General features: G+C 51.2%; 1 protein-coding gene across 2 annotated transcripts in view; it reads right to left on the bottom strand.

The window, feature by feature from the left end:
• The window catches only part of LOC127474244 (acid-sensing ion channel 2-like), a 162,549-nt gene that overhangs the window by 125,738 nt on the left and 15,855 nt on the right, over positions 1 to 20,956 (bottom strand). The window contains exon 2 of one of the 2 annotated variants that reach the window (XM_051794781.1): positions 5,221 to 7,888. The exons of the other annotated variant lie outside the window; for it this stretch is intronic. Within the exon in view, the coding sequence (XP_051650741.1) occupies positions 7,487 to 7,888 (402 nt within the window). The 3' untranslated portion in view covers positions 5,221 to 7,486. Of the gene's footprint in view, positions 1 to 5,220; positions 7,889 to 20,956 lie in introns of those variants that run through there. 2 annotated transcript variants of the gene reach the window in all.

Genomic DNA, 20,956 nt, shown 5'->3' with positions numbered 1-20,956 from the left:
TCACTGCCAGTCAGAGGGGAGGAAGAAGAGGCAAACAGTGAAATCTGCTTTTATTCCCTTCACTCTTAACCAGCACCACGAGCAGGTCCAGCCTGAGCACAGAACTGCAGCTCCTTTGTCTCGATGGTGTTTACAGCTGTAAACCAGCCAAGGATGACAAGCACTTCCCCTAAAGAGCTTAAACACTTTGCAAGCCCAGTCACATCCCCAGGAGCCTGAGAGCTCTGCAGAACCAGGTAATTCCACTGCAACATTCCTGCTGAACCCCCAAATGTTCCTGCTGACCCCCAAATGTCTCTGCTGACCCCCAAACGTTCCTGCTGAACCCCAAACGTTCCTGCTGAACCCCAAATGTCTCTGCTGAACCCCAAATGTTCCTGCTGAACCCCAAATGTTCCTGCTGAACCCCAAACCTGGGCAGGAGCCACCTCTGGGGGAAGGAGGAGGAATAGAAAGTTTGTGGCTGTAAATCCTGCCTCTGATTTTTAGGCTAAAGGAAGTGATTCTGGTGTTGGTTTTCCCTCTGGAAAGGCAGGAATGCTCCGTGGCTCATGGGATTTAAGGGATTAGACAGCAGAGGTCCTGCTCTGTACCCATCTCTTTAGCCTTTGAGCAGAAACAGGCACTGCCCAGCAGTTCAGGGGAGAGGGAAGCTCAGAAGGAACAGTTACAGGTACCCACAATGAGCATCTTAAACAGACACTAGAAAAAAAATTGAAGTTCACCTCAAGGGAGAGTTGGGACATCAGCAGCTATAGCTGGATTCATGGATATGAGAAAGAGCAGAGAAATCAGAGCCTGCAGGTGAAACCCTGAGCCTCAGGAGAGAAAGGTCCTGCCAGCACCCTCTTGTCAACCCTGAGCCCCCCAAACCCCACCAGCTGCCTGGCAGGAGTGAAATCTGCCCCTGTTCATCTCATGTTCTCTGGGATCATGGATGGGCCTCACTGGGGAGACACTGAAAGAAAAGTAGGAAGGACTAAGCAGCCTCATTAGCAGTTTAATTGCATTTTAAAAGTCCCTAAAAGAACTTTTGCTGAGTAAATAGCTTTTCTTTTCAGTTCCAGGGGAAATATCTACCTGCTCAGGTAAGCTGTGGGCCATTGGGATGCTCATTAACCTGGATGTGTCTGCTTTGTTAGACTTGGCTGATAATTACAGAATTTCCTTTTGCTTCCCTCTGGAATGTCTGTCCCTGCCATGGATAACCCTGGAGGCAACAGGATGTCTCTGGAAGGGGCAAATTGTGTTTCTGTGGAGGAGCCAAAGCTGGGACTTGCCCTGGGCAGTGCTCCTGGAAGCCAGGCTTAGGTTAGAGTTGAGTTTGGGAGCAGGGTCTTCCCCAGCTTGAGTTTTTGGGGGTTTTAGGATCTCTGCCCTGGCTCTGGATGCTCTGCACAAAGTGGTGACAATCCTGCTGCTCAGGGACACTGGGAAGGGGCAGGTTCAAGGCTCAGATTAGATAAGCCAGGCACAACATCCCAGGGTTGCTGTCAGTGTCCTGCTAGAGAAACCTGCTCTTCAGAAAGGAGAAAACACCCCTTATTCCTCCTGCCCTCTCTCAGAAGGGATGGAACTCTCTCCTTTCTTTCTGCCTCTTCCCTGGCTCAGGGTTCTGTGCTTATTTATCCTGACAAATGAGCCAAAATCTCCAGCACAAACCACCCTCCCAGGCTCCCAAAAAAAAAAATGAGTTGGTGTCATACTCTGGGAGTGTGGGGGGGCTCCCCCAGGCACTGGGCAGGACATGGGAGTGTTCCCTGTGCCCTCCAAACCTCACAGCACAGGAGAGAGATGATGGAACACGGACAGGGAGGCTCCTGCTCTTCCCTGCAAAGCAAAACCCCTTCAGCCGTGTTCAGCTGCTGCCCCGACCCGGGGGTCAGTGAGGAACAGCCCCAGAGAGCCCCCAGGGCAGTGCCTGGGCATTCACCAGCTCACAAACCTCGGGATTAAAGACTTCCTGCTGCCCTCGGGCCCCACTGAGACACAGTTCCCTGTGGATGGAGAGGTTGTTCTGATGGAGAGGCTGCTCTGATGGAGAGGCTGCTCTGATGGAGGGGCTGCTCTGATGGAGGGGCTGCTCTGATGGAGGGGCTGCTCTGCCTCTGACGCAGCTCTGACAGCTGCAGTTGGGCTTTGCTGCAGCAGCTCAGCTGCACCAGAGGGGCTGGGATCCTTGGGATCCCCCCTCCTGCCACCCAAAGGTGGCTGGGATCCTCGGGATTCCCCCTCCTGCCACCCAAGAGGGACTGGCATCCTTGGGATCCCCCCTCCTGCCACCCAAAGGTGGCTGGGATCCTCGGGATTCCCCCTCCTGCCACCCAAGGGGGGTTGGCATCCTCCAGATCCCCTCTCCTGCCACCCAAGGGGGCTGGCATCCTCGTGCCATGATGAAATGAAGCTCAAGGTGTGAGGCCCAGGCTGTCCTGGCTCGGGGGTCCCCCAGCTCTGCAGTGGGGTGTCAGTGCTCTGCTGCCACAGGGAGCAGCTGCTGATGGGATTGAAGGTATTGATGGCATTAAATCTATTAAATAAATCTCTATTAAACCTACTAAAGGCTGCAAAAGGCCCTGCTCAGCTGCTCCCACAGGTGAGTGTGAGGATGGGGCCAGAAGCACTTTCTCTGCACCCCTGTGCTGGTTTTATGGGAGCATTTCAAAGACTGTGTTCTCTGACTGCTGCTCTGGCAGACCCTTCCTACTGAGATGACTGAGCAAGTTGATCAAAGCCCACAGTCCCAGCACTCTGAGACATGAGGTTTTGCAGTTCCTTGAACAGTCCTTCCCCTTTCAAGCTTTCCAGAGGCACCAGAGCGGGGAGTTCAGCGCTGCCTCTGCCCGTTCCTGCTGCAGGGAGGGAGAGGGATCAGACCCAGAGAGCTTTCCTGTGCCTGCTCAGAGCTGGCACTGCTGCCAGCTCACAGCTCTCCAGCTCAAGGACTAGTGCTGAGAAAGGCACTTGGAGCCCAAGCTTGGCTGGGTGGCTCCCGTGCCAAACTTGTGACTTACACGCAGGATTAATTCTTCCCTCCCGGATCTCGGCGTGTTAAGGAGGAAAAGAAACGTTCTGTCAATACCCAAAATGTGATTTCACAAACAGGCTTTGCACTGGAGGGGGAAACAGGAATGAAAGAGCAGCCCAGGGCTTTGGTATGAAACACTGAACTCCTTCAGAGCTGCTCAACACCCACCAGAGGCACTGATTGCACAGACAGCACAGACCCTCAGCAGGGCAGAGCAGCTCCTGTTCACCTCCAGAGGTGGGAATAGCTCTTGGAAGAGGCTTTCCACTGGGAATGAACCACAGGGTGTGAAACATTGAACAACTTCAGAGCTGGGCTGCTCAACCCCCATGGGAGGCACTGCCTGCTCACACTCAGCACCTCCTGCTCACAAATGGCACTGTGGTGACAGCACAGACCCTCAGCAGGGCAGGGCAGCTCCTGTTCACCTCCAGAGGTGGAAATGGCTGTTATTTGCCAACTAAACCAGCTGCCTCCAGCTGAGGATTCCCTCCAGCCATGTGCTGGAGCCTGGCCCAGCTCTGAGCTCTCCCACATCCAAGTTCATGGAAGGGATGTGTTATCCTGCCCAGCTCATGGCAGGGATGTGTTATCCTGCCCAACTCATGGCAGGGATGTGTTATCCTGCCCAACTCATGGCAGGGATGTGTTATCCTGCCCAGCTCATGGCAGGGGTGTGTTATCCTGCCCAGCTCATGGAATGGATGTGTTATCCTGCCCAGCTCATGGCAGGGATGTGTTATCCTGCCCAGCTCATGGAAGGGATGTGTTATCCTGCCCAGTTCATGGCAGGGATGTGTTATCCTGCCCAACTCGTGGCAGGGATGTGTTATCCTGCAGATGTGCCCCAAATGATGAGTGGGGGGTGACTTGTGCAGGATCCCATGGGCTGGGTGCCGCTTGCTCTGCCCCAAACTTTGCTGCTTTAATTTAAATTCCTACAATTAAAGCCACTGATTCTCCTGCTGTCCCCCAAGGACAAGGAAAACTCATCCCTCTCCCCCTTCACTCTTCCCTCCCGTGCACTTGGAGGTTGGATTTATCTTCACCCCCTCTCTGGAAAATAAAGCATTGCCTTTATCTGCACAAAACCAGATGGGAGCAGAGGAGCTGAGGGTGGGGGGTCCTTCCTTAATTTGAGATATCCAGAAGTCTTGAAGTCTGAACCAGCCCTGTTGGATCTGGCACAGACTCCTCCAGCTGGGATCAGCCTGGAAGGGGTTTCCCTGTGCCCTCCTCTCATCTTTGCCTCCCCCACCACAAAAATTTGGGATGAGGGGGATGCAGGGTGCTGCTTCCCAAAACACCTCCCAATTCCTGTAGCCCCAAAGCCCCCAAGGAGGTGGAGAAGGGGGTCTCTGTTATCTCAGTGCCACATCCTCGGGTGAAATATTCCTTTGGAGGCAAATCTCAGGGGGAAAAATGCTATTTTTAAGTTTGTCAGGCTGAGTTTCATGTGCAAAGCAACTGCCTCACTTCATCAGAGCAAACAGCAGATATTGGGTGCTCCTTCCTTTTCATTACTTTTTAACACTGAGCCTGGGCTGTGTTTGAATTTTGGCAGGAGAATAAGGCTTGACAAAGAGGAGGCAAAGCTCAGTTAGTCTGGAGAAAGGGAGACAGAATAATTTTTTCCAGTTTGCTACTAATACATGTTGTAAATTCAAGCTGTTAATTGGAAAAAAGATCAGAACACAAACATTTTAGGTTGGGTTTTTTTTTTTTTATGTTTGTGTCAATCTGGCACTTGGAGAACAAACAAGCTTTGATTATTTTCCATTTGAAGTGATGTTTCATTTCAAAACCTCCTCCAGTTGGACTTATTAGCTGAAAAATCGCTCAAGAAATGCTGGGATTGTAAGATATTTGTCCAATTCATTGCTAAAGTGGTTTTTTTAATTATTGTTTCAATTCAATAATATGAAGAACATTTTTCCCCCCCTTTTCCTCTCGAGTCCAACTATCCAAAGGCTTCTTTGCTCAGCTCAGTGTGGGTTGAAAGGGAATTTCAGCCCCTGGGAAAAGGGGATCAGGTGAGCTGGGATAAGGTTACCTGAGCCTTCAGAGCTGCCACATTTGATCTTATAAATCCTCACCACCCCCTCTCTGAAATAACCCAGCTTTTTGCCAGCAAAGCTTGAATGAATCAAACTGAAATTAAAATAAAACTGGGAATAAAAAATGGGAGAGAGAATTCTCTGAGATGGAACATTTTGGGTTGAGACACTTTATTCTGAGCTTGAAATAAAAAAAAAGGGTTAAAAAATAAAACAAAAAGGCTCATTTGGCATCACATATACAAAGGCAAATAGAATATTCTTCCTTTTAACACTTATTTTCTAAAGACAACCTTTCCCGAATAACAAGACCCAAATCCCAAGAAACCAGAGAAAAAACTAAATTGAGCTGGAAACCCCTGAGCCAGCCCTGCTGGTGGAGCTTTGCCAAGGGAAGCTGTGCAGGATGGCAGCCCCCCAGCCCAGACAGCTCCTGGGGCTGGCACAGCATAACCTGGGAATGCCAGGACCTCTGGCTTTATCCAGGGAATGGCAAATCCCAGGACCTGTTGTAATGGAGAGAGATCCAGCTACAACAACTCCAATGCATTGGAGAGGAGAGACACTGCTGCCCTGAACGTGGAAAGGATCTTTCCTTCTGCCCTTCTGCACTTTTCTTGGAGGGAAAAGAGATTTGATCCCATGTGAATATTGCTTTACCATGGGAGAGATAGTTAGGATTGTGTATCTAATGTATTATAATGTTTATTTGTGTAATAATTGTGATATAATTCCCTTCCCCCCCCATATTGAGTCTTGTGCTGTGTCTGGAAAACCCCTCTCACACTGGGGGGAGTTGTGGGAGGGGGGCTTGGGCTTGGAAATTGGATTTTTGGGGCTCCCAAACCACGACACCTGTGGCTTTATCTGGGGAATGTGGGGGTGACCCTTCCCTGCAGCCTGGCCTGTCCCACGTTGTCCCTGCACAGCAAGGGGTGCTGTTCCCAAATTGGGAAGCAGGCCTTGGTAGCAAGAGCCTCTGGCTCTTTTTGGCTCATTTCCCAGCTAATCCAAAGCCCCACTGCCAGGGCAGGACATCCTTTTTGCTGTGAGTTCTGTGTAGTTCCTAAAATAATCCGGATGGAAAGCAGAGCAGGGTCTTGCTCTTCCCAAAGCTGGCACAGAATATTTGGATGAAGTCTCCCTCTCCCTGGGAACATGAAATCTCTGCAGCACCTTCCAGCAAGTGGAGTCCTTGGCCTGGCTCCATGTGAAGGTTGGCCTGGCTGGTTGGATCCACGGGAAGCAACTCTGGAGGGAAAACAACCCCCTGAGATCTGTGTCTTCTGGGGTGGGTCGTGATGGGCTTCAGAGTCTGCACCAGCTCCTCTAACACCCCCCTGACAAACACCAGCTTGGGAAATGTCTGTTCTCTGCAGCAGAATTATTGGGTGTTAGGAAGGAATCCTTTCCCTGTGAGGGTGGGGAGGCCCTGGCACAGGTTGCCCAGAGAAGCTGTGGCTGCCCCTGGATCCCTGCAAGTGTCCAAGGCCAGGTTGGACGGGGCTTGGAGCAACCTGGGCTGGTGGAAGGTGTCCCTGCCCATGGCAGAGGAGTGAAATGGGTGGTCTTTAATGTCCTTTCCAACCCAAACCATTCTGTTATCTTGGGGAAACACAACCACGCTCCTGATTTCCACAGCTTCCTAGAACATCAGGTGATAAGGGCAAATATCCTCATTTTTTTCCCCATCCTGGTGTCAAAGATCCTGCAGATCCTTAGGTTCTGCATCTGGCAGTTGGAGGGACATTCCCAAGACTCCTGAAGGGACAGCTTCTGGACCTGAAGAGGCACCTGCTCCCAGGAGAGAGAATTTTCCATGAAGTCCTCTGCAGCTGCCATCAGTGTTCATTCACTGCCAGGTTCATTTGCAAAAGACCTGGATAAATATTCCACATCTCAGGGGAAGCCAAATCACTCCCTTTTAGCCCATCCCAAGGTGTGAGCAGAAAGGGAAGCAGATGTGCCCTGACAGCTCTCCAGAGGAGACCCAGCCACCTCTGGGAGCTCATTCTGCAGCTCAGACAGGACCAGGGGGAGGGGACAGCCTGACCTGGAGAACCTGGAGCAGAACCAGGCACCCCTGCAACCATCAGCCAGCCCTTGCAGCCACCAGCCAGATCCCACCACCTAGAGATGGCCCCTGGGGGAGCAGCTCCTCCCTGCACACACCATCACCCCCGGGCACAACCACCAGGGATCCCCCCAGAGCCATGGGATGAGGAGCCCGGGAGGATTGCAGGGGCTGCAACTCCAGGGCCACGTGGGCCAGAGAAGATGGTGCTGAGGGAGTGTGTCTGAGGAGTTTTGAGGTGCTGATCTCAGCGGGTTGTGCAGCAGCCGGGTCTTCTGCGAGCTGGTGGAGGAGGCCTTGCTTTTGACACTGTGCTTTTTGAGGTGTCTCTTAACCTGGAGGTGAAAACTCTTTCAGGGGATAGGGAAAGATGCCATCCAAGTGCTGTCTGCCATCCAAAACTGGGTCTAAGGTTCTCTCCTCAAAGCACAGGCTGTGAACTGATTCTTCACAGGGCCGTGAGGGATTCAGTGCTGGGGGTGCTCTCCTCCTCCTGCAGCCACTCCTGAACCACTGTCCTCTTCTCACAGGTACTGACTGAGTGGGTGGCACCTCCTGGGCAAGGCCTATGGTAGAGACAGCCACAGGGAGTGACATCCCTCTTTGGGATGGCTGGTCCAAGCTTGGGGTGGTGCCAAGTACCTGGTTCAATGCTCCTCCTCCTCCTCCCTGCATGGCCACACCACTGAGCTGTGGGCTTTGGTGGTTCATGTTACTCCCATCCAGTGGCAGCTGTGGAGAAAGGAAACACATGACACTCACAGAATCCTTGCTCCTCCCATGCCAACATCCCCTTCTGCCTGGGTCAGGGGGTTATCCACATTTAAAAGGTTGTGATCTCCTTTCCCTTCACCACAAAGAGCTTTGCTTCCCTTCCATCTCTCCTACCTCACCTCCCCCTTTCCCTCCACGGAAAACAACATTCCAAAGGCTCAGGCTGAACTTGCCGGTGCTTTGACACCACCACAGAGCTCTGGGCTGGCAAATCAAGGACAGGCCTGTCCCTGGGACGTGTCAGGGGGGGGAATGTCACACCCAGCACGACTTCCCTGCTCCTGGAGATTCCTTACCCACACTCTGCCCTTCCCCTCCTCAGGCAGCACCTCCCTCAAGCTGCAGAACAGCTGAACCTTCTGGAGGCAGAGGAGAGGTTGGTTGGCTGCCTACTGCCTCTAGCATTTGCTGAGGGGGTGTTTGGCTGTTCCTGCCAGGAGCAGAAGCTGCTCTGCCTGGACCTGTTAAAAAAGAGCAAGTCTGGCTGTAAATTGGCATTTCCCCACCATTGCACTGCTCACCAACGTCAGGGAGGAGAGGGGGCTGCTCACCAGCACACAGCAGAGAGGAGGGAACTATCCTGATGGAAAACCAAAAGGGATCAGACTTACTCCCAATCATTTATTTGCCCCAAATGGACACGACAAGGTAGTGAAGCTCTAACTTCACACACACTTCTTGTGTGGGCTGCAACAAGAACAATCCTTGGAGGAGAAGGAGCAAGAACAATCCTAAGGAGTGTTCCTTCAAGGAGAAGACACAAGAACAATCCAAAGCAGTGTTTCATTCAGTGAGAAGGAATAAGAGCAATCCAAAGCAGTGTTCCTTAAAGGAGAAGGAATAAGAGCAATCCAAAGCAGTGTTCCTTAAAGGAGAAGGAATAAGAGCAATCCAAAGCAGTGTTCCTTAAAGGAGAAGGAATAAGAGCAATCCAAAGCAGTGTTCCTTAAAGGAGAAGGAATAAGAGCAATCCAAAGCAGTGTTCCTTCAGTGAGAAGGAATAAGAGCAATTCAAAGCAGTGTTCCTTCAAGGAGAAGGAATAAGAGCAATCCAAAGCAGTGTTCCTTCAAGGGGAAGGTCCTGCCAACCAAGCTCAGAGTAGAGTCCCCCCAGCACCTCTGAGGCAGCAGCTCACACCCTGCACTGGTGCAGTTACTTTAAAAAGGCTGGGAAGGACCAGTTGTGACACCCTTTGAAAGGTTCCCACTGCCTGTGCTTGTGGTCAGGGTGATGTCAGAGAGGAGGAGAGCAGCAGGAATTCTCTTGGATCATCAGTGTTGGAGGACAATTGAAACAAGTCTGAAAAGGTTTTTTTTCTACAGCTCATTAACTTCAGAGGATGGGAAACTGCCTTCCTGTTCCTCCTGGCAGGCTGCTGCTGTCATCCAGTTGGTCCTTAGGTGGCAGAGGTCCAAAGAGGGTGAAAGATTCCCAAAGGGGCCCAGAGCCCTGAGTCATCCTCCTGTGGTGGGGATCAGCAATCCTGGTGTTGACATGGCAGTGGAGAGCTGGGAAGGCTGGCAGAACAGCAGGAGCTGCCAGTGCTGGAGCAGAGTCTGGTCTCAGGATGGACAATGGCCCATCTGTCACCTGGAAAGTCAGATGGGTGCCAGGCTGGAGATGGGAAGGGGATGAATTGACCATGGTGAATGGATTGCTCATGGAATAAGGCACAGAAGTTGGCTTAAGTGTGGCATGTTTGCACCTTCTCTTCCCTTCAGCAATCATGGCAGGAATCCCCCTGCTATCCCGAGCCAAACTCTGTTTGGGAAGGCTTCTCAGGTACTTCCCTGCCCCAAAATCTGGTCCTGACTGGTGATGGAGGTGAGGGGCTTGAACACCTTCCCGTGCAGAGAGCAGCAGCTGAGAGGCCACCAGCACTGACACAAGAGGGCTGTGGCATCATCTCTGTGGCCACCAGGAAGCTCCCAAAGCTGTGACACTACAGGGCCCCTGCCCAGATTTTATCTGCAGTGAAACCCAGGTGGCACAGCTCCTCTGGATGTGTCACCCAGGTGAGCCAGCAGGGAGGGAGGTGGCAGCTCAAATGCCTGGCATTCCCCTCCCACACTCTGGGCTTGAGTTTGTCCTCTCAGCTCTTCCAGGCAGGCCCTGTGGGCTCTGGGCCAGCTCTGCTCTCCGTGGTGCTCCAGAGTGGCTGGTGCTGCTCTGCCATCCGTGGCTGGGCTTCTCCAACCCAAACCAGAGCCTTTCCCAGGAAACTTTGCAGTGGCCCCACTCCCGGGCTCGGGTCCTTCCTGCCCACCAGCTGGGAAGGAAACAGGTGCTGGTTTTGGCTCTGAGGTGTTGGCAAGGAATGCAGAGGATGGATCTGCATCCCCTCATCCCGGGCCTGCATTCCTTCCTGCCTCTGCCAAGGATTGCCAGCCTTGCTGCTCCATCTCCCTTCTCCCCCATCAGCCACGCTCCCAAATCCAGACGAGGTGGAGGAACAGAAAAGGTTTTCCATAAGGAAGTGGTGAGGGATTGAGAAAACTTTAGCTGGGCTGTGCTTGGTAATGTCTGCATTTAAAGCCTGCAGTGCTTTTTTTCTACCCATTTCCTCCTTTCTTCCCTTCTGAATTTTATTTTCCAACAGGGGAAAAAAATCATTTTCAAGGTCACGGGCAGGTTATGTTTGAAGGCTTTTGCAGTGGATAGCTCCAGGCTGGGTTAAAATTCCCTGTCTTGACTGGGATTCATTTCTCCTGCAATCTTTATCTCATACCTTCCTGAATCCTGTCAGAGGCTGCTGCCAACGTGGCACGACACCAAGGGCAGCAGACACTTTTCTCAGTCTTTTTTCTATGTTTTTTTTTAACTACAGCAGTGGTTTGTTGTCTCTTTTTGTCTTCCTGCCTCTGTTTTCTCGTGGCTTCCTGTTGACAGAAATGAGCTGCTTAGCTCTGCACTCAGGTCAGTGGTGAAAATGCAGCAATTCCTTATTCCAGAGGAAACTGGGGACCTTCTCTGTGTATTAGAAAGGCCCAGCCCTTTTTTCCCAGTCTGACAGATTCCTTTGCACTGGCTCATTATGTGCCATCTGTGTCATCTTCAAGTTATGACCCCAAAATTGGGACAAGAGCATCACCCCACCCCTTTTGTGGGATGCAAACCCAAGGACTTGAGTGTATTCAGGAATTAAAGAGCTATGCTGTTGTGCTGTGGGAAAATTAACTTTAAATAGCCTTCCTCCATGGTCCCTGCAGCTCCAACCCAACCAGCAGCTCCCATCCCAAACTGCTCTGATCCCAGAGCCACAGTCTCCAGCTGGGAAAATGCCTTTGGAAAGGAGAAAGATGCTGTAAACCAATAAATAATGGGAAATTATGCTCCTGTCTGGGGGCTATCAGGGAGGTAGAGCTACAAATTCAATGTACAGGTACAATTTACATCCCTGGAGCCAAGTACATGAAAGAACCAACAACTAAATTAATGTCTGCTGAAAGGTTGGGGCCTCTCAGGGGACAGCCAGGGACACACTTTGGCTTCTCTCTAGATTTAAGGCCTTGACTTAATAGACTTTATCTCCACTCTCCTGCTTTTAACAGGGGCAGATGACCCTGTATTTGCAAGGACAGAATAAAGCACAGATAAATTGTTCTTATATTAACTAAGGCCTGGAAGCAAAGTCACTGGATAATAGGATGTGCTGGACATTCATTGCATGGGACAGCTGCCAGCCCTGCTCAAGGTCCCTCAAGCACTGTCACCTCTGGGGTGGCACCAGAGGTGTGTTCCATGTTCCCATGGAACAGCCCCAGCCAAAAATCACTTGTGAGCACCACTGAGAGCTCCCCAAGCAGCAGCTCCAAACATTTGGTCCATCTTCCCCCTCTGCCCACACTGAAGTTATTCCTCTGCTGGGATTTCTCTCTTCCTGAGCTTTGGGTCCCTCCCAAACTGTGGGAGCAGCAAGATCATCTAAAAAATCTGTCCAACCTGTCTCACAGAGCAGGTCAGGTTGGAGGGGGCCCAGGGGCTCATCTGGTGCCACCTCCCTGCCCCACCAGGGTCATCCAGAGCTCAGGGCACAGAACTGCTTTTCTCCAGCCACTGTCCCACTTTTCACCCCACTGGCTTTGCTGGGGCACACTTGTGTGGTTACAAGTGATTTAGGTGCTTAAGGGCTCTCTAACTTTCCCATTTAAGATCATATTTCCCTCCCACCACCTTTGGCTTTGACCAGTTTGTCCCAGCAGCAACCAACTGCCTGGGTCAGTAATGATCCAGTCGTGGACAAACAGGAGTTGTTCTCCCCTACCAGGAGTTGTTCTCACAGCTCTGCTGTTGTCACTGCTGCAGATTTATGACAGTGTCACTTGGGTGTTGCCAGAGGAGCAGCAGCCTAAGGAAAGCTGAGATATCCATTTGTTGTCCCCTGAGACCAGAATCTCTCCATGTACAAGCACAGCAACATTTTTCTGGCCCTGTTTGAAATGCTTTGCCTTGATCTGCCTCTGCCTTTATGCTCAGTCCCAGCTGATGTCCTACACGTGTCCCCAGGCCAGTGCCAACCCCTGGCCCTCCCTCCTCCCTTTTCTAGCTGGAGTTCCCATCACACAGCAGAAATAACATAAACATAAGCACAGCCATAAAACACAAAGGGAGAGGATGAGGCTATTTCTGAATTCAGCACCAATCAGCCAGGCTGGGTGGGTAATATGCTGCTGTTCTCCATCTCACTTGTTAGGGAGCTGCTGCTGTTGAATATTATCCTGCTCCTGTAGTACAGGAGGGAATTTATACCCAGACCTGTGCCAGCACATCAATTTACAGCCTGTGCACAGCCTGCCCTTCACTCACTTGCACTCTGCATCCTCCAGTCAATTCAGGGAGTGAGTAAAAACCACAGGAGAATCCAGAGCCCTGATTCCCCTCCATGATGCATCTCTGCTGTGCTCCCAAATAAAAGCAGAAAGCAGCCTTGTTAATGTTCACTCCTCTGGAGCTCAGTGCAGTGGCTTTGTCTTTAATGCTTTCTCTCCCATGAGCCAAAAAAAAAACAAAAAACAAGCCTTTTCATATAAATCACAGAATTTTCAAGGTTGGCAAACAGCTTTAAGATCATCAAGTCCAACCAGCAGCCAGCACCACCACCCTGCTCACCACTAAACCACGTCCTCAAGTGCCACAGCCACAGGTTTTTGGAACATTTCCAGGCCTGGTGGCTCCCCCACTGCCCTGGGCAGCTGTGCCAGGGCTGGACAACCCTTTCCTTGAAGAAATGTATTCCTAATACCCAACTAACCCCCTGTCACTTGTTCCCTGGGAGCAGAGCCCCACCCCCGCCTCGCCACGAGCATTTTTTAATATTTCCCTTGTTCTTTGACGTATTTATCCCTCTGTTCTCGTCCTTGTGCCTTGCTGAGACTCAAAGCCAAACCACAACCAGCTCAGGCTGGGTCAGGGACACCAGTTCCAGCAGGAAGGGAGGGGGAGGATGAGGTGGAAGGCAGAGCAAACATTGATATCTTTGGGATGGGCTGCTGAGCCATGTCTGCAGGAGCTGGCACGTGTGAGCTCCCAGGCTGGAGGACAGGCCCGTGTTTGCACTGCAAAATAGCTGCCCTGTGACCTGTTAACCACAGGGTAGCATTCCAATGATGTCAAGACAATGATGTTGGCTGCTTAAACGCCAGTTATCAGCAGCAGGGATTGCAGGAGGATGCTGAAAGAGCCCAACACAGCCAATAAATCCGACTGAAACGGTGCTGACAACTGCAGGGCCCTGGGGCTGCTGGGCCCTGGGTCTGTTTGAAATAAAACACTGCAGTGTGGGAAGCACAGATCACTCAGAGGCTGATTAACCTCAATCCAAGGCTGAATATCCTCGGATTTTGGGGGTGTCTCAGATACTGGAGATATCTACCCCATATCCTCCTCTCCTGGGCAGTCTGGGCTTTGAAATGGCTTTAAAGAGTTACAGGTCACAGCAGAAATTGGCTTTATTCTCCAGGTTTCATGGAATCATAGGATGGCCTGGGTTGGAAGGGACCTTCATCATCATCATCCAGCTCTGAGAACACTGAACTTCACCAGGACTGAGAGACAAACAGAGCTTCTCCCTGAACCTTCCCCTTGGGACACGGTCAGGAAAGGCAGAAAGAAAATATAAACCTCTTGGGAGGCAGGAGAAACAGCCCCACTTGTGCAGAAATAAATTAGGCAACAATTACATGGCAGAGGGGGGAGATTACAGCAGCAAGGAAGGAGGACTTCCCTTAATCATCCCGTGTTAGGGCAGGGAATTGAAAAATAGTGGCGAGTCTGCCAGGGAATGCTCTGCCCAAAACCTGGGATCAACTGCAGAGCTGCACCCTGCTGGAGAGCTGGGACAGGAAAATGCATTGCTGCCCATAAAACACACCTCCCAGAGAATTACACCCTCTTATTTGTCGTGCCAAGGTGCTTGTGTGGGGGGAGAGGGGAGGAAATAAATGCTACAAACACTCCGTGGTGGGAGTTTATCTCCTCAGCCCAGAACATAAAACTCAGAGCTGCTTGTGGGAACGAGGGTGATTTACAGCCCATCTTGTTGGATGAAAGCCTCCTGGAAGGGAGGGGGAAGGTGTTTTTTTTCTCCATCACAGGTCTGGCCCTTGCCTTGTGTGGATCTGGGAGGAATAAAAGTGTAAGATCCTCCAAGAGAGAGAGGAAAAATGGTGTTTTCCTCTGAGGTGTCTTCCCCAAGGCCACGCTGATAAATCCACAGTGCTTTTCATTATGGAGCCCTTAATGAATGTGCCCAGGAAAATGAATTCCTCCAAAGGAAGGAAATTTTTTGCCTGTGGTGGAAAACCCAGCAGCAGTTCCGGAGAGGAACCTTCTGGGTGCTTGGGCCAAGCTCTGACACCTCCCTGCGCCCTCAGGTCCAGCTGTGCCAGGGGTTTGTCTCCACTCTGGAAGCCACAGGGATCTCTTTGGTAGCCCATAATCTCTTTATAACCCATAACCAGGGGTTACAAGTGGTTGAACCCCCAGGCTGGGGCTCAGGGGACAATTTTTTCTGTCACAGGTGGGTTGCAGAGCCAAAAGAAATCTCTTCTCTCTTCCATACTTTCCCCCCGATAAAAAGATAAAAGGTAAAAAGAGAAGAGAAATCACCCCTGGGGAAGAAGGGCAGTTTATGGGCCACTGATTAAGAACTCACATTCATATTAATCCTATTTTAATAATGATTCAAAGTTTTCCCTATTTTAATACTGATTCAGAGTTTCCCTTTTTCTTTGAGGAACTTCCAGTTCAGGGTGAGGAGCTCAGAAATCCAGCATTTCCCTGGAGCAGCCTCAGACCTGCTGGCCCAAAAATTGCTTCTTGTGTGGAATTCTCAGCTTTCACAAGTGCTTCAGGTGAGGAGCTGCATGTGCAGGACACCAGATGAACCCAGCTGGGAGAATTGGGTTGTGGGCAGGACAAACAGAGCTGGAAAAGGAAGTTTTACCAATTGACTTTGTGGATGTTCTTGCCTGAACTCTCTGCCTGGGCACCTTCCAGAGCATCCCCAGCTGCTCCTTGCACCATGTGTGTGATTCCAGGGAGAGCCACTGCCCAGGGATTGAAACAGGAGAGGTGCCAGGAGGTTTTGCCACCTCCTGGCAGTGCCTTCCATCCAGGAGCATCCAGGAGCATCCCCCCCCCAGCCTGTGCTGCCGGGATTGGGAGCTGTCCAGCTGGAAACTCTGCATTTAGGGGGAAAAAAAGGAACCCATTTCCTGCCCTGGGACATGGCCTGGAAGAGAACCAAGCTCAGACATCCCTGTTTTATGGGAAAACAACTCCCTGTGTCTCTGCATCTGTGAGTGGGGAACACCCTGCTGGGTTTCATGGCGAGTTACTCTTTAAAACTAAGTTGAAGCCACACTTAAAACAAGTGTTTTTTCCAGGTTTTTTAATATGTAAGATTGCAAGAGAGCAGCCAGTTGGTGTTTAGCTTCACAAGAGCTGAAAGAAATGTCTTTAGCAATGCTTAGCTGGCTTCTCTCCTGAGAGCATCCTAAAAAAAAAAAAGGGCTAAAATCCTCTGCTAGAAACACCTGCCTTTAAAGCACGACTTCAGAAATGCTATTTTTGAATGTAAAGAGCGAGATTTGTGGATGATAATGGACTTGTGAGATTCACAGAGCTGGAGGAAGAGGTGGGATTTGGGGAATATGCACAAAAGATGTCTTTGGATGGAGTTGGCAGCCTGGTAACGAGCAGCAATAACTTGTAGCAGGAGAACCTGGAGATCCCCAGGCATTTCAACACAAAAATCAAGTTTTTTTCCTGTTTCCAGGCCGTGGCAGGGAGCAGGGGAGGAGAAGAGGAGAGTGGAAGCAGCTCTGGGCTCGTTTACCAGCTCAGGGAACAGTTTATGGAGTAGGTTTGAAGTTAATGGGTGGTTCCATCCTGCTGCTCTCCAGGAAACTTTCCTGCAGCCCCCTCTGGGTTTTCAGAGCTGTTTGAAATTAAAAAGGGGGGGAATGCAGGATGTGGCCCCTCCAGGGAGGGCTGAGAGGAGGTGCTGCTGACCCCCCACACCTCCTGGGGCTTTGGCTGCTCCTCCAGCCCAGGGGAGAGGCTGAGCCCCCAGAGCTCCTGCTCTGCTCTCCCCTCATCCTCCCACAGCCTTGGCCACTTCCCCTGGGAAACTTCAGCACAGAGGGTGGGTGCTGGAGGAGAAAAATCCCTGGCACTGCCTGATCCCCCCCAGGAAACCTCGGGAGAGCAGGGATTTGTGGGCAGGTGAGTCCCTGTGCAGCCCACGCCCCTCTCCGATGAACCCAACACAGCTTCTGGGTCCAGGAGCAAACAAACTGTTTGTAGGGCTTTTTTACTTGAAGGACATGTTTGGGAGATCTGCTGGGCTGGCTGAGCCCAAAGCTGGCAGGATCCAGGTGGGAAATTCCTCAAACAACCCTTCTCTTCCTCCTGCTGGGAGAGGTTCCTGCTGCCTCTCAGCACTTCCCACTCCTTTCTTGGGGCTGATTTTTCCTCAGGCTCCCCCTGGGCTGTGCCTTGCCCAACAAAGAGACATCAGCAGCATCCCTGTGGCTCCCAGAGCCAGGGCTTTCCTCACAGCTCCCACCTCCCCCTGGCACACACCACCCTCCCACTGCAGGCTTTGCAGCCACAGCTCAGCCCAAATCCCTCCAGAGAGTTTTGCTGCATTTGGGGGGAAAAAAAGGAACCCATTTCCTGCCCTGGGACATGGCCTGGAAGAGAACCAAGCTCAGACATCCCTGTTTTATGGGAAAACAACTCTCTGTGTCTCTGCATCTGTGAGTGGGGAACACCCCACTATGTTTTACCACAAGTTACTCTTTAAAATTAGTTGAAGCCACATTGAAACAAGTTGGGTTTTTTTCAGATTTTTTAATATGTAGGATTGCAAGAGAGCAGCCAGTTGGTGCTTGAGTTTTTGGCTCAATCAGGCTTCAGGAGCCTCCTGGATGCTTTTTCCAGGGAGGCAAAGCAGCTTCTTGCCTTGCTGAGTTTCTCTCTGCTCCACTTGCTCAGGCTCTCCAGGTTCAGCAAAATCCCTCAAGCACTTCTGAAACCCAACAGAAAATAAATCCCTCCCGCCCCAGGCTGTCACTCACGGTGCTTTACACCACCCAGGAAGGTTTTAGTCACTGATACCATGAGTTTGGAGGGGTGTTGGTGGATTTATGGCACGTTTTCCACCCTCTGTGCCCATGGGGGCTCCCACCTGCCCCATGTCCCCAAGTGTCACATCCACAGGGGCTTTTAAACCCCTCCAGGGATGTGACTCCAGGGCTGGACAACCTTTTCCATGAAGTTCAGAAAACCCTCTCAAGAGGAAAATGTGGTCTCGTCTCATTTCTAACATTTCACAGCAAAGTGTCAATTTGATTTAGTGGAATCCACTTCAGATCAAAAAGCCCAAATGAATCATTTGGATTTTCTTGGTCTGCTTCAGAAATGAAGGGTTTTATTTTTAGGTGAATAAACTAGACAGTTCCAACTCCTGTCTTTAATGCTTTTTATTTTTAACAGGTTGATGTAGTGAAATATTGATGGCAATCTGTAATACTAAAACCACCGATTATATACTAAATATCCACTTAATATATGTGTGTGGAAACCTATTTAAAAGCATATTTAATACAACCCATGAAGGCCAGTGTAACACAATGTAAAACCCAATCATGTTATGATGTAGTTCCACGTTTTATGGTAATAAAGAAGTAAAATGCAAACAAGCCCAGATCAGTGTTACCTTGGTGTTGCTCTGATTTTAATTCTGCTGCATTTTACATGCACCACAGAGCAAGACAACAAGAATTGGTCACTGAAAAGCTGCTTTGTCTGGGCTCTGCTCCAGCAGGACGGGAACCCATCCCAGAGCAGCAGCATTTCCCAGGGAAGCAACAAACCAACCCAGGTGGAAGATGTGGGCTCAGAAGCACCATTCCAGAGCCTGTCTAGCCAGGGAGAACATGGGAATAATTAGTGCCAGGGTCACATGGAGCTGGGAGGGCACTGCCAGCACTCCCTGCCCAGGGAAAATGTGCCCTCCAGGGTGGCAGGTCCCATCCCACACTCAGCTGCTCTGATGGATCCTGCTGGGTCTGATGGATCTTCCTGGGTCTGATGGATCCTACTGGGTCTGATGGATCCTCCAAGGTCTGATGGATCCTCCAGAGTCTGATGGATCCTGCTGGGTCTGATGGTTCAAATTCTCAAGCTGCTTCCAAACAAATGGTCTTGGAGAAGCACCAGGGTCCTGAGCACCTTCTTAGCAGGTCTGGGGTCCCAAAGTCCCACTTATCCACTCAGACTTCAGTGTCTTATTAAGTCATCCCAGATATTTTTTTGGACAGTCTGTCAGCAGTCCAGCCTGGACTGTTTTAGTGGCATGAAGACAACCTGGCTGTGCCATCTGGGCAGATGAACCAGCACAGCTCTGCCTTCGTGTCCTGCAGTCTCAGCTCGGTGGAGACAAGAGAGATGGGGTTTAAACTGGCTGTTGAGAGCTCCTCTGTGCCCAAGAACACTCCTCCTGCAGCGGGGGAGAGCCCAGAGCCATAAATAATGCACGGACCCCTCTCCCGGAGTTCCTCCAGCCTCGCATTCCTCGGGGGCTCAGTGAATATTCTCCCTCTCATCTCTTTTGTGTGGCTGCCGAGTGGTGGGCGGCTCTGGGAGAAGGGAGAGCCCCTCCGAGGTGCTGTGCTCATCTGCTTTCACATCTTCCTCCTCCTCCTCCTCCTCCTCTGCGCTGCCTTCCCCAAAATCCCCTTCCCCAAAATCCCCGTGCCCGGGCGGTGTCGGGGCGGCAGCGCTGCCAAAAACTCCCGTCCCGGAGGGTTGGATTTGCAGCTGGCTTTGGGAAGGAGTTTGGCTTCATGTGTTCAGCTAAACGAGATTTTAGAGCACAGGCACACGGGGCAAACTGTGCCTGGCACTGCTGCCTCCCGGTTTGGCTGCTGCGGAGCGGCAGGAAACAAAAGGTGGGTTTCTCTCTCCAGGCTGATGGAAATGCTGCCCTGAAAAAAGGTTTGGAACCTGCTGGGAGTGCTGAGGGGAGGGAGCCAAACCTCCCAGCTGCTGAGCAGGTGCCTGAAAGCAGAATTCGTTGGTGTGGCCTTCCCAAAACACCAACAAGCTGTTCAGAACCTGAACCTGCTCGTGATGTGTCTGAGACTTAAAAGGAGTTATCCAGGTTGTCTTCATGCCACTAAAACAGTCCAGGCTGGATTGCTGACAGACTGTCCAAAAAAATATCTGGGATTCCTTATTAAGACACTGAAGTCTGAGTGGATAAGTGGGACTTTGGGACCCCAGACCAGCTAAGAAGGTGCTCAGGATCCTGGTGCTTCTCCGAGACCATTTGTTTGAACCTCCACGCCCACCTTCACCTTGGGCTCTGCTCATCTCCCCTTGAGCCCCCCCTTCAGGTGGGATTTGTGGTCCGTGGCTGGTCCCAGCTGGATTTCTGCTGGGTTACAGCCACTGGCTGACCCACACGGGGCACTCAGTGCAGAGCAGCTCTGTCGGAGGTGTCACACTGACACGCATTTCTCCTGCAGAGCAGCCCGAGGTGACTTCAGCTCTGACCTGCTTCAAAGCCAGGCTGCTTTTGTGCAAGGAGCAGCTGCATTTGAAGGCAAAGAGGCAAAAGGAAGAGCTGCTGAAATCCTGTTTCCTGGTCAGAGGTTTGTGCCCCCAGAGAGCCTCAGAGCTGCTGCACTTTGCTGGCTGCTCCTTTGTGGGCTCCTTGGTTTTCCTGCCACGTCTTTCCCGAGCACAGGCTCGGCCCTGGCTCTCCCAGCCCAGCAGAGGTGAGCAGGCTCTGTTAGTCACTGCAGCATTTGCACAGCCCTCAAATGGGAGCAGCAATTAACTCCAGCATGTTTATCTGCAGGAATCATGAATTTGCTTTGCTCTCTCTACCAGCAAAGTGCACTGGGCTCCCACCACTCTCTCAAGTATCCACACAGCCCATGAATTCCTGTTTTTTGGATGAGTCCTGGATCTTTAGAAGAATCACATTTAGCTTTGTCTATGTTTTTTTCTGTCTCTCAATACCCTCCTGTAGATCTGGGGCTCCTGGGATGTTTCTCAAAGGTCCCTTGTTACCATCTATCCTGGTTCTCTTCCATTCCCCACCTGCATGGTGGGAAAAGCAAACAAGCCAACAGACCTTGCTGTGGGAACAGAAGGCACTGAGGTGCTTCAGAGTGTCAGTGACACTGTATTTGGATTTTAAGAGAGTTTCATCAGGGCCCTGAATATCCCTGGGAATTCCTACTGCCTGTGCAAGGAGGATTCAACCCATTTGGCTGCTGGGCCTTCCCTGCAAGACTCCCATTCACAGAGTCCCCCCTGTCTCACACCACAGGCAGCGTGTGGCACAGAACACATTCCTGATTTGGTTCTGAGCTCGATGCCTCTCCTCAGATGGTGTTGGAGGCTGCTGGGATGTGGGCAGGCTCTGCACACCACGCACACTCCCTGCAAAATGCTCTGCTGAACAAACATTCATTAAGAACCGGCGAATGTGAATTCTAAGTGAC

This window comes from Manacus candei, unplaced genomic scaffold (assembly GCF_025592945.1).
Source record: "Manacus candei isolate 608988 ecotype Guabito, Panama unplaced genomic scaffold, ASM2559294v1 h1tg000040l, whole genome shotgun sequence".
Classification (NCBI taxonomy): domain Eukaryota; kingdom Metazoa; phylum Chordata; class Aves; order Passeriformes; family Pipridae; genus Manacus; species Manacus candei.
Note: the sequence above shows the minus strand (reverse complement) of the source record. Positions and strands in the feature narration are given on the sequence as shown.